General features: G+C 39.3%; 1 protein-coding gene across 1 annotated transcript in view; it reads left to right on the top strand.

The window, feature by feature from the left end:
* ARSJ (arylsulfatase family member J) overlaps positions 1-9,391 on the top strand; it is a 42,875-nt gene extending 33,484 nt beyond the window's left edge. The window contains exon 2 of the mRNA XM_024197103.3: positions 7,786-9,391. Within this exon, the coding sequence (XP_024052871.2) occupies positions 7,786-9,181 (1,396 nt within the window). The 3' untranslated portion in view covers positions 9,182-9,391. The remainder of the gene's footprint in view (positions 1-7,785) is intronic.
* Positions 9,392-13,835: the final 4,444 nt, after the last annotated feature.

The raw sequence follows: 13,835 nt of genomic DNA, 5'->3' as shown, positions 1-13,835 counted from the left end.
GCAGAGGGCTGTCTTTTTAAATTACATTTGCTGCTGTGAAACTATCCTGTGGTTTCAAGTCTTAGTTGTATTGTGCTTGTTTTCCATGAGTGATCATTGCAAAATAATATAATTCTAAACCAGAAGACCTGACTGATAAAACACTGAGCCAGATTCATGTAGAGTTTTTGTTGGCTTATGTCTTGTTAACCTCTGATGGAGGATCCCAAAAGTGGAAAGGCCACCAAGTTTGAGAGACAAAGGGGACCAACAGTTCCCCAAAACTGGCCAGGAAGTGAGTGTGGCTTATGCAACACATCTTACCTGTAGCCTTCTCCACCAGGGCACTGATGAAGATCCAGCCATAAGCTGAAGCTGCTACTCACCCATGGAAATGACAAGGGAGGACGGTGGTGGAACAACAGTCTTCTTATCGTAGTGTAACTCCCCATGGTCCTGTGGCACAAAGGGCTTCACTGGTGCAAGATGATTCATAGATTCCAAGGCCAGACGGGACCATTGTGTTCATCTAGTCTGAACTGTAATATCATTTTCTATGCATTGATGAAGATTAATACGGTATCTGTTTAAAACTACAGGAAGAATATTGTGGATAGGCAGAACATATTACCCACTATCTTGAACTGGCAGGAAAATAGATTAGATGAGCTAATAGGTTTTTTCCATCTTTAATTTCTCTTGTCCTAAGGAATTCTGCATGTTCTAGGAAGATCGTATTCTTATATATAACATTTCCTTGATTCCCTATAGGTGCTCTCATAATTTAAACAAGTCTGTCCCTGGACAAAATGCCATACGCTCCACTTATACAGTTACTTTCATACTTACAGAATCTTTTGTATTTATGTACAAAATTTGATTGCTTACTTTTGGTCCTGAGTCAGCAAAGTACCTGGCTGACATCAATGGAACTGCAATTCAGAGCTTTGTTGAATTGAAGCCTGTTAGCTGTAACCCAAACACAATATGTTGGAGTAAATATAAACCATTCCACCATACGATTGTGGTATTCACTGTCTCTTAAAAATAAGAAATATTGTGGTACTCTGTTTACAAGGATTTGTCCTAGGACTAGTCGATAGTGTGTGGGGTAACTTTAAAACTTTTTGCTAAAAATATAGAAAATATAAGACTTCTTGAAATAATTTTACTGATAAAGTGCTTTTTTATCTGAGTAAAAAATAGAAACAAAAGCTCTGAAGAAACTCAAATATGAAATTGCAGAAGTACTAACTATGGCATGTGACTTATTGCTTAAATCAACCTCTGTACCAGAGGACTGGAGGAGAGCTAATGTAATGTAGATTATTTTTAAAAGGCTCCAGAGGTGATCCTGGCAACTACAAGCCAGTAAGCCTAACGTCAATACCAGGCAAATGTGTTGAAACATAGATAAACACAGTAAGTTGGGGAAGAGTCAACCCATCTTTTGTAAAGGGAAATCATGCCTCACCAATCTATTAGAGTTCTTTGAGGGGGTCAACAAATGTGTACAAAGGTGATATGGACTTTGGACTTTCAGAAAGCCTTTGACAAGGTTTCTCACCAAAGGCCCTTAAGCAAATTAAGCAGTCATGGGATAAGAGGGAAGGTCTTCTCATGGATCAGTATTGGCTTAAATGACAGAAAACAAAGAGTAAGAATAAATGGTCAGTTTTCAGAATGGAGAGAGGTAAATAGCAGTGTCCCCACAGGGATCTGTAATGAGACCTATGCTGTTCATCATATTTATAAATTATCTGGAAAGGGGATAAACAGTGAGGTAGCGAAGTTTGCAGATGATACAAATTACACAGGTCTGAAGCAGACTGCAAAGAATTACAAAGGGATCTAAAAACTGGGTGTCTTGGCAACACAATGGAAGATAAAACCATTAGAAAAGGGATAAATAATAAGACAGAAAATCACATAGTGCCACTATATAAATCCATGCTAAGCCCACACCTTGAATACTGCATGCAGTTCTGGCCGCCCCATCTCAAAAAAGATAGAATTGGAAAAAATACAGAGAAGGGCAATGAAAATGATTAAGGGCATGGAACAGCTTCCATATGAGGAGAGATTATAAAGAGTAGGACTGGTCATCTTAGAAAAGAGATGACTAAAGGGGGGATAAGATAGAGATCTATAAAATCATGAATGATGTAGAAAAAGTATTTAGGGAAGTGTTATTTACCCCTTTACATGACACAAGAACTAGGGGCCACCCAATGAAATTAGTAGGCAGCAGGTTTAAAATAAACATGAGGAAGTACTTCTTCACACAATGCACAAGTCAACCTGTGGAAATTGTTGCCAAGGGATGTTGTGAAGGCCAAAAGTATAATTGGGTTAAAAAAAGAATTGGATAAGTTCATGGAGGGTAGTTTCATCAATGGCAAGATAGTTGGGGATGCAAAGCAATGTTCCGGATGCTCCTAAACCTCTCATTGCCAGGAGCTGGGACTGGATGATAGGGAATGGATCGCTCAACATTTGCTCTGTTTTGTTCATTCCCCTTGAGGCATCTGTTACTGACCACTCGGAAGACAGGATAGTGGGCTAGATGCACCATTGGTCTGACCCAGTATGGCCATTCTCATGTTCTCTGAACCCTTTTTAAAAGCTATGTTTTGCAGGGATTCATGTGAAATTCTAATGTGTTCATGTAAATATTGGACCAGATTCTCAGCTGATTTAAATCAGTTAGCTTCTCTGCATTGATCTGCATTGAGTAAAGGTGGCACAGTCCAGCACTTGGTATAATTTACAATCCTCTTTGCCATTGTCATCTTTATTATCACAGTCATCAATAGTGCCCACTGTAATTAATGTAGAGCTCCCTCTTCAAGGCTTTCATCCTTTTTTCTTTTGTTTCTTTTGTTTTGTTTTGTTGTGGAAGCATGACAGAAATACATTATCCCCACATGTTTCATTGGGAAATGTTGTGCTAGCAAAAATGGCCAAAGTTAGAATCTTCAAATTTTGCTTTATTGAGACTTAAAAGGAATCCAGATTTGAAGAAAATTAGTTCAATATTTTTAAAGTTATGAATGTTTAAAATTCAGCAGTTCCATACATGCATATTAGAATAATTAGAAAGAGGTACACTTCTTAGGGCTTGTCTACACAGGGACACTCGAGAATTAATCCAAATTAACTTTTCGAGTGGATTAGTTAAATTGCATTAAACCCCTGTGTGGATTTTTATTTTATTCAGAATTAAAGTAGCTTTAATTCAGTTCAGCTTCATTTCCTTCCAACAAGAATTAACAATAAATCGAATTAACGTCACTTTAATTCTGAATAAGAGTATCCACCTGGGAGTTTAATGCAGTTTAACAAAACCACTTTAATTTCACACCTTCATTAATTTGGATTAATTTTCCTGAGTGTCCCTGTTTAGACCAGCCCTTACTTTCCTTGCTGAGAATTCTCATTGAAATTAAGATCTTCCTTAAAGGCCAAGAAGGCTCTTATTGAGGAAAACTGGTTCAGAAGGCATCTGAATTAGTGCAGTTCAGGAGCACATAAGCATCAGGGGACATCTGGCCACTGCAGCAGAGTCCTGTATTACACAGGACTGTATTCCTACTGTGAGTCACGCTCCACTAGCTGAATAGATAGGGCCAGTCCAAGAAACTTTCAAGATCCAGATACAGAGAAGTTCTGTAAACTCCAAAGTAGCTTTGGGTTTTCTTTCTTTCCCCTTTCTTCCTTAAAAAACAAAACCAGGGAAATTACTGCAGGCAAACTAGCTTTACTACAACACTGAAGCTGCGAAATCAGTCATTCAAAAGTCTAGAAATTTGACAAGTTTGGGTCACACTGATTTTGGTGATGCTATGCTGATGCAGATCTGGTGCCTTGCATTCAGAAGCTGAACTTTCAGAGTGTAATATCTACTCCACTTTGTGGCAGGAGGTAAGCATAGTATAAAACATGGCTAAATGGAATTGGACCTTTCCAGTCTGGAACAAAAAGGGGAAATTTTCTCATTCCAGAGTTTGGGGAGTAGAAGTTTATAAGAAGTTTCCATCCAATTTTGTTGGAAGTTTCCATCTCATTTGATTAGATTAGGTAAAGATATAATTTGCAATATCAGAAAACAAGGAGAAGAGAACACTCAGATTTGAGCCTTTTTTTTAGAAAAGAAGTCTGTGACATACTGCATTTCAGTGTAAAAGGCTGTAGGGGCCCAAGAGCTAAAGGATCTATGGAGTCAGCACAACACGCTTATAGTAAGTATCTTTCCAGTGCAGTTTCTTTATTTAAAGTTTCCATTATAAAGGAGTAAACAAAGCAGAGTAAAAGTCAGATAGCATTAAGTATCTGCAACCAGCTGGAAGAATTATTACAATGTTTTTACTGCAAACATCTGAGCAGCCTCCAGGCTAGTAAAGAAGTAATAATAGAAAATAACACAATGAATGTTGATCTAATTGCAGTTTACAATAAATAAAAATAATTATTGTAACTATTTCCATATAGGCACATTTTTAGCTGCAGTTTTACACACAAACTCTGCTTAGTTATTTCCTCTGTAAGAGCAGAAATACTGGTCTATTCTGCAAAATTTAAATATGTAAAAGCCAGACAGCTATGACCTAAAAATTGGATGGGGGGAATGGTACATTGTAAGAACTTAGAAAACAGCACAAATCACACTATTACCTTTATGTAAATGCTATTTATCAAGATGAAAGTCAGAAACTATAGAATTAGATTCTGCATCCCAGTCTGTCAGCATTTGTTTGTATGTAATTGGTTATTAATGCTGTAATTATGATAATAAATTCCAGACTTTTTAGCATAATACTCCTGTTTTACATATGGGATTATATTCAATAAATTTATTCATAAGATTTATCCAGTCTTGCAATGGAAAGTCATAAAATGTACAGAATTTATCTCAGAAAGATTGCAAGATAGTCACTGTGAGTAAAGTTGCTCATGAATTTGCCTTCCACAGAACCAAACCTGTCACTTATTGCCTTTGTGGTTTTGTTCTTAAGTGGCGCCTGTGGGCAATACAAATAATAAAAATTACAGAGCACTTATGTTGAGAAACCTTTCCCATTGCTATTGGTGCCATTTTCCTTCCATAGTAATCCGTGTCTTAACTGCTTTGCTTTGTAACAACCTGAAGGCTCTTTGAAATTGAATATGTTCACTTAAAAGATAATACTGGCACACACCATATCGGTCTGTTGGGAAGACATGTAGAAAAGGAAAACCCTGTCCATCTTTGCAATGACAAAGAACACCTTGATATTTCTTTGAACTGTTTCTACAACGGGAACATTTCCACATTCAGTTGATTGTTTTACAGATATATTTAAAGACACAGACAGAAACAGATAGTAATAATCTGCCCAGTAAATAGCTGAAGACCCATACACACATGATAAATGTATCCTAAACAGAAGAAAATAGAGGATGGAAGAGAATTTATGGTTGAGGTTAAGTCCTGGTACTGTTTGGATCTCTCAGATTAATGCTATATGGTAATATGTTCTATATTAGCATAATGCATTAAGAACACCTAACCCTAACCCCCACAGCATCAAAGAGTTAATAGAAAATCAGCATTGAATAAGATATGACATAGGCATGAGAGTCCTGCACTTGGGACGGAAGAATCCCATGCACTGTTACAGACTAGGGACCAAATGGCTAGGAAGCAGTTCTGCAGAAAAGGACCTAGGGGTTATAGTGGACGAGAAGCTGGATATGAGTCAACAGTGTGCCCTTGTTGCCAAGAAGGCTAATGGCATTTTGGGCTGTATAAGTAGGGGCATTGCCAGCAGATCGAGGGACGTGATCGTTCCCCTCTATTCGACATTGGTGAGGCCTCATCTGGAGTACTGTGTCCAGTTTTGGGCCCCACACTCAGGGCCGGCTCCAGGCACCAACTTAACAAGCAGGTGCTTGGGGCGGCCAAGGGAGAGGGGCGGCACCTGCGGCAATTCGGGGGCGGCAGGTCCCTCACTCCCTCTAGGAGCGAAGGACCTGCCGCTGAACTGCCGCCGCTGATCGCGGGTTTTTTTGGTTTTTTTTGGCTTGGGGCGGCAGAAATGCTGGAGCTGGCCCTGCCCACACTACAAGAAAGATGTGGAAAAATTGGAAAGAGTCCAGCAGAGGGCAACAAAAATGATTAGGGGGCTGGAGCACATGACTTATGAGGAGAGGCTGAGGGAACTGGGATTGTTTAGTCTGCAAAAGAGAAGAATGAGGGGGGATTTGATAGCTGCTTTCAACTACCTGAAAGGGGGTTCCAAAGAGGATGGATCTAGACTGTTCTCAGTGGTACCTGATGATAGAACAAGGAGTAATGGTCTCAAGTTGCAGTTGGGGAGGTTTAGGTTGGATATTAAGAAAAACTTTTTCACTAGGAGGGTGGTGAAGCACTGGAATGGGTTACCTAGGGAGGTGGTGGAATCTCCTTCCTTAGAGGTTTTTAAGGTCAGGCTTGACAAAGCCCTGGCTGGGATGATTTAGTTGGGAATTGGTCCTGCTTTGAGCAGGGGGTTGGACTAGATGACCTCCTGAGGTCCCTTCCAACCCTGATATTCTATGATTCTATGATGGGCCTAGTGGTTTCATCCAGTTCCTGGTATTTCATAAATTCTTATCCCCAAGGGAAAGACTTCTTTAGATTTAAAGCATTAACTTATATTTTATTTTTTAGTGTCAAACTGATATTAACTGATTTGGCTGTAATCATTAGTACTGCTAGTCACATTTACTTCATTTTCTAGTCAAGTGGATGTCATATGTATTTTATAGGAATCCACTCTAATCCAGAATTCATTATTGTACCATTTAAATAAAATGCTGCTAATTGTTCACAGTACAAGACAGTATATATGCACTCTGTAGATTTGTTTACCACCTGTAAAGTATGAGGACTTTTAACACATTTACATAAATATATATTCTACAACATAATTTTCTCTAAGCCAAATGTGACAGGGACATGGGGAAAGATTCCTGTGGGGACAAGAATGGTGCAGCAAATCTGGGTGTTATCAGATAAGTAAATATTTTGGGTAACTCTCTGACTATTTAGAGATGACAGACATAAGGAGATGTTTATTTGAATAGTTTGGCAAGGTGAGAACTTAGCTATTGAACAAGGTCAGGGCTTGTATGTTGAACTCTAATGCTGTATATATGACCAAGATAACAATAAGGCAAATAGAAATCTGTTGATGAAGTTTTCGTTCTTATTTTTCAATTGCTATATCTACATCAGCTTGTATAGATATCCTCTGTTAGAGGCTATGGCACATTGTAAAGACACCATAATGCTGCACAGTGCCTTCTTTAGTAGCTTTAATGTTGGTGGATTTATAGTTATTTATTATTTATATAGTATATAGTAATTCCACACAGCTCTGCATAGACTAGGTTAAAAAAAAACAGATCTGTGCTTTCAAGAGTTTACAGTTTAACTCCTACAAATACTAAGGAAATGATTCAGGCACAAGAAGGTGTAGAACACTGTCAGTTTTTCACAGGTCCTAGTGTATATAGAGTATACTGAAAAGATTGACTATTAACCTTTAAACATTTCTAAAGTAAAACATATGCCATTTTCTTGTTTCGACAAATGTCTTGGCATGATCTCATTATTCTTTGAGATTTATGCTTTTAAAACATTTCCAACAATGACTGTTTTGTGCAGGAACATTTGTTGTTACTATTTATTGCATGTGTGTTCTTGTTTGTGGATGTGTCCACATACATTTATTTTCTCTCCACTCTGTCTAATATGTATTTCTCCTTTTTTGTCTTTTTCAGATACCAGATACACACAGGCCTTCAGCATTCTGTCATAAGGCCTACCCAGCCTAACTGTTTACCTCTGGATAATGTGACTCTACCTCAGAAGCTGAAGGAGGTTGGCTACTCAACACACATGGTTGGCAAATGGCACTTGGGGTTTTACCGTAAAGAATGCATGCCGACACAAAGAGGATTTGATTCTTTTTTTGGCTCACTCTTGGGCAGTGGGGATTATTACACTCATTACAAATGTGACAGCCCTGGGATATGTGGCTATGACCTATATGAGAATGACAATGCAGCTTGGGATCATGACAATGGCATATATTCAACACAGATGTACACACAAAAAGTACAACAAATCTTAGCCTCTCATAATCCCAGGACCCCAATATTTTTATATATTGCCTACCAAGCTGTTCACTCTCCACTACAGGCACCGGGCAAGTATTTTGAACATTACAGATCAATCAATAATATAAACAGGCGGAGATATGCTGCCATGCTGGCCTGTTTGGATGAAGCCATCAACAATGTGACCCTTGCTTTAAAGAGGTATGGTTACTATGACAACAGCATCCTCATCTACTCTTCAGATAATGGTGGGCAACCAATGGCTGGAGGAAGTAACTGGCCTCTCAGAGGAAGCAAAGGGTCATATTGGGAGGGGGGAATCCGTGCTGTTGGCTTTGTCCATAGCCCCCTTCTGAAAAACAAAGGGTCTGTGTGTAAGGAGCTTGTGCACATCACAGACTGGTTCCCCACTTTGATCACATTGGCAGAAGGGCAGATTGATGAGGACATCCAGTTGGATGGCTATGATATATGGGAGACCGTAAGTGAAGGCAGACGTTCCCCAAGGGTGGACATTTTACACAACATTGACCCCATTTACACCAAAGCCAAAAATGGCTCATGGGCAGCAGGCTTTGGGATCTGGAACACAGCAGTTCAGTCAGCAATCAGAGTAAACCACTGGAAACTACTGACAGGAAATCCTGGATACAGTGACTGGGTCCCTCCTCAATCTTTTAGCAACGCTGGCCCCAATCGCTGGCATAATGAACGAGTTTCTTGGATGGCTGGCAAAACAGTGTGGCTTTTTAACATAACTGCAGACCCATATGAACGAGTGGACCTTTCTGGTAAGTATCCGGATATAGTGAAGCAGTTGTTGCGGAGACTTTCACAGTTCAATAAGACTGCAGTTCCTGTTCGATACCCAGCTAAAGACCCTAGAAGTAACCCTAAACTCAATGGAGGAGTCTGGGGCCCATGGTTTAAGGAGGATCAGAAGAAAAAGAAGCCAGGTAAAATTAAGGGAGAGAATAAACAAAAGAAGAACAAGAAAAAAACAAGTCAGAAAAAGGGACAGTCCTTACATTGCCGTTTGCACCTTGCTGGTAGATAGGATCAACTACTGTCATTGCATAAACCTAACTCAGTCTGCTCCAACTTTCGGGAGCTTCTGACATTCCACCAGAGTAGAAATACCAGCTCTGCACTATGATTGAATGAAAAATCTCCCCTTCTGGTTTGTTCAGCACAAGTTATCCTGACACTCTACCTGAAGAATATATAAATGCCCATGTGGCAAATGTTCTCTTCAGCACAAAAGATGTTTTCCCATCATAGCTACATTCCATATAACAATAGAAATAACTCTCAGTTCCAGTATTTCTTTGTTTGAAGGATACTTGGTGGGGTGATTCCATGCCCAAAATAGACTGTATATTTCAATAATGGTATGGAAAATGGTAGATATTCCCAAACAGATAAAGATGATCTATAGAGAGAAGTAAAACCCCAAATCTGACTCTCATTTTAGGTTATATTGGATTGTAGTCACCATGTTGTGATTTTTTTTTTAATTAAGCACAGCAAAAGTTTAAGCCCCCTAATAGTCTATATACTTTTTTTAAAAGCTGCTTTTAATTAAATTGTGTCTGTCTTACATAAATTGGAGATTTTTTTGGTGCTAGGTTACACTGTTTTCCAATAAAAACAAAAGCACACACAAGAATCAGTTAGCGCATGTCTCATATTATTTACCATAGGGATAGGCAGAGATGTAGTCTTTGAGAACACCACCAAAATGAATGTAATGTTTATACACTTTAAGTTAACTCTGCTACAGTACATAAAAACATAATTTATTTTACAGCACAAGTCAATTACTTCACGTGTATTAAAGCTTTCACAGTGGGTGATGCAAGCCACCTTTTTGTTTGATTTGATTTGCTCTATCATTAGGGGTTTTATTTTACATATCCAAATCTGCATAGTACTGTAAAAACACAAATTACTGTAAATACTGCTAAGATGCAAAAGAAGAATGATTCAGGTACATCATTTCATTATGTATTTGCCTCCAATTAATTTGAATGTATCAAAGTGATTATTTGACTCAGTAGTCACTTGAAATATTGTTGTTCCGTTTCTGTATGGAAGCTAGACTGGCTTTATGTTTTGGGGGGGGTGGGGAAGTCTACTCTAAACCTTTTATTTATATATCTATTAAAATATTTTATTTTTATGGCATTCATAAAAGTATTTTGCCTCTCCTTTGCACTGAAGGTCATAATTCAGTTCTTGATTTTTTTAAATGATAAGCTTTGTTTTGGTTTATTTTTTTTTTAAATGCAGGCTTGATTTGATGACACTTCATTTCTGAGATACAGTTCTGACCTTCAAAGAGTTACTGAATTCAGGACACTATTAAAACTGTCCTTATCTCCAAGGATGCTAATGAAGAATTCTCCAGTACCCAGATGGATGGTTACACTGGCTTTTTTAATCTTGCTCTATTACAGTAGATAATGTAATTCAGAGTTCCCATAAATAAAACAACGAGGAATCCTTGTGGCACCTTAGAGACTAAAAAATTTATTTGGGCATAAGCTTTCATGGGCTATAACCCATTTCATCAGATGTATGGAGTGAAAAATACAGTAGAAAGGTATAAATATACAGCACATGAAAAGATGGGAGTTGCCTTACCAAGTGGGGGGGTCAGTGCTAACAAGGCTAATTCAATCAGGGTGGATGTGGCCCATCGCAAATCTGTGTCTTAACATAACCTATAGCAAATGAAATTAATGCCAGCTGAACAACCTACTAGATAGCCATACCCTAACTTGTGGTAAAAATTTAAATGAGAATACCATTTCAACCATTAGAAACAGAGGGCCTGACATCTGTGTAAAGCCATTGCAGTCGATGGAGTTACACCAGTTTAAAATCAGTGTAAACTGAAATCAGATGCAGGTCCAGCATACTGATAAAAGTATCAGAGGGGTAGCCGTGTTAGTCTGGATCTGTAAAAAGCAACAAAGAGTCCTGTGGCATCATGCGTCTGATGAAGTGGGTATTCACCCACGAAAGCTTATGCTCCAATACGTCTGTTAGTCTATAAGGTGCCACAGGACTCTTTGTTGATAAAAGTACAATTTCAAAAAATAGATTGTATCTCTGCAGATAATATAACTGCTAATATCGTCTAACAAAAATCACTACAGTGCAAATTTATATAATTTCATCAAAATCAAACCATCGTCAACACAGCATCAAAAGCAAGTGTAGTTTGTTTTCTGTCTTCAGGGATAGACCTGAAATATTTTTAAGGCAACCCTGAGAAGTTTTCATAACATATGTCAGATATGTAAACTTGAATGGGGTTTGGACATTTAAAAAATAAAAAGAGTAAAATATTGGCCTAGAATTACGTTTACTGCGAGAATCTGGATTTGGGTAATCAAAATTATAAGGTAAATCAGGAAAGAAGATGATGATTTTAAAACCCTATAGTGCCAGGGAGATTTCTTAACGCACACAAATCACTCTTTGGTTTCATGTGAAATACCCCTGCGTTGTGACCTGAGCCCAGCATTAAAAAAAAAACAGGTTTCTCAGTTGTCCTGTAGAAAGGACCAAAAATATGTAATCTATAGGCAGGGCCGCCCAGAGGATTCAGGGGGCCTGGGACAAAGCGGGGGAGCTGCAGCGCTTGTACTCACCCAGCAGCAGTCCGGGTCTTTGGCGGCATTTCGGTGGTGGGGGGCCCTTCAGTCGCTTCGGGTCTTCGGCAGCACTGAAAGACCTGCCGCCGAAATGCTGCCGAAGACCCGGAGTGACTGAAGGGCCCCCCGCCGCCGAAATGCCGCCGAAGACCCGGACCGCCACCGGGCCAGGGCTCGCAGGGCCCCTGCAGGGCCTGGGGCAAATTGCCCCACTTGCCCCCCCCCCCGACCCCTGGGTGGCCCTGTCTATAGGGACAATTTGTATATTTGGCAGGACTGAGATGAGCTTATCTCTTAACGGCTAAAGCACATAAGTTATTCTCTCTATTGCTTAGAACACAGCTCTTCAATAATAGTGCAGCGTCTAATTCATTTTATCACACCAATTTCTAGCAGACAGAAAGGACAGCTTCTCCATCAATTTCCTTGGCTAATATAAATAAAGTCCATGGTAGTAAAATGCCATCATTGTACAATCAGTGACGTCCCCTTTGAAAATAAGTTTTGTGGTTGTCTTGACATTTACTGGTCAGAAGAAACCAGAGACCATTATTATATGACAATGTTTTATTGCATTATTTCTTTTTGTTCAGTTACAGAACAAAGGAAGAACTCCTTGAATGTAATTAGCATAAAGTATAATGGTGGATCAGAAGTCTCTATACTCTTATATATATTCTACATATGCCACAGGAGAAAACATTTATAAAACCAGAGGTTGCTACCAGTGCATACTTTCTAAAGATTGCATTAAATTTTAGTTCAGCTGTCCTATTCAAGTCAAGAGGTGAGGTACAGTTAAACTAGTGGGCAAAGCTCAGCAGGGTTGAAAGTTGGGTTTAAAAAAGCCTTGAAAATTTTGGAAGCATATCTGAATCTTTTATCGAACGTTTCCAAACCTTTACAATCACCCAATCACCTCTAGCTTTTGCCCTATTTACTCACAGTCCAGCTTGGTTCTTCTCATTTCCCAAAGCATACAGCGTATTCTTCCAACCTGCAATAGACCCCGTCAGCCACAGCTTCCTCTCCATGATCTTCAACCATATGTGTCTTCAATAGGACATTCTCTTTACTGAGCTGTTGTGTGATAGTGTATTCGACGCTCATTCACTCACTCACAAAGTCGAATGTGCCTAAGAATGTATTGCTCATACTCTCGGAAGTCATTAGAGTTGAACACAGCAGCCAGCTCAGCAGAGGTAACCAGAGTTGCTAAGACAACAATCCCATATTCCAAAGCAAAATTGGAAGGCCCATTGGATATTGTACAGGAATAAGGAGGAAAGGCATTACTTTTTTGAAGCTGAAAAATGTGTGCAAAGACAGGCCTGCATTTACATTTTCAAGAAAGAAAGTCTTGCACACTCTGACCCTTCAAAACAGTTTCATTACCCATTTTTGAAGTGTTTAAAGGAAGAATAGGGTTTTTTGTTATATGGGCTGCTGTTCACCATATCCTATCATGGGCACATGGACAAGATGGGGCGGGCATCATCTATGTGGGCTGGTTCGAACGTCCTCACATGGCATCAACACTGTCTGCAGGAGCCTTGGAAACACCATATTGAAGACAGATGCTTCTTTTCTCCCTCTTCCCATGTACTCTTGGTGACCGTGTTTTTGTGAGAGATGAAAGCTGCTTTCCTTCCTTAGCCCCAACCCTGCAGTTCAGTACTTCCTCACTGCAGCACCGTGCAGAAGGAAAAGCAGAACTGGCAGGTAAGAGAAAAGAGAGGAATCTAAGGGAGGGAAAAGAACTGGAGGGAAAACACCCCCTGGCTCCTGACACATCATCTTTAGATACTGTACATCACCCTCATTTTCATTTGAAAAGCTGGCAGATATGAAGACGCCTAATCCAGTCCTTTTCGGTATTTTGTTTCTCAAGCTTCGTCAATCCCTACCTAAAACCCCATTCAATGCTTTTAAAATTGCTAAATGGTTTTATTATCCACTATTGAGAGTTAGCTTTTTTGGATTTAGCGTGACGTGAAACTGGAGGCATAAGAGTTTCCTTGCTGCAAATAAAACAAAGATAAGTGG

Source organism: Terrapene carolina, unplaced genomic scaffold (assembly GCF_002925995.2).
Source record: "Terrapene carolina triunguis isolate 2854851 unplaced genomic scaffold, T_m_triunguis-2.0 Scaffold66, whole genome shotgun sequence".
Taxonomy (NCBI): Eukaryota; Metazoa; Chordata; order Testudines; family Emydidae; genus Terrapene; species Terrapene triunguis.
The sequence above is the reverse complement of the archived record's forward strand: the minus strand, read 5'-3'. Positions and strand labels throughout refer to the sequence as shown.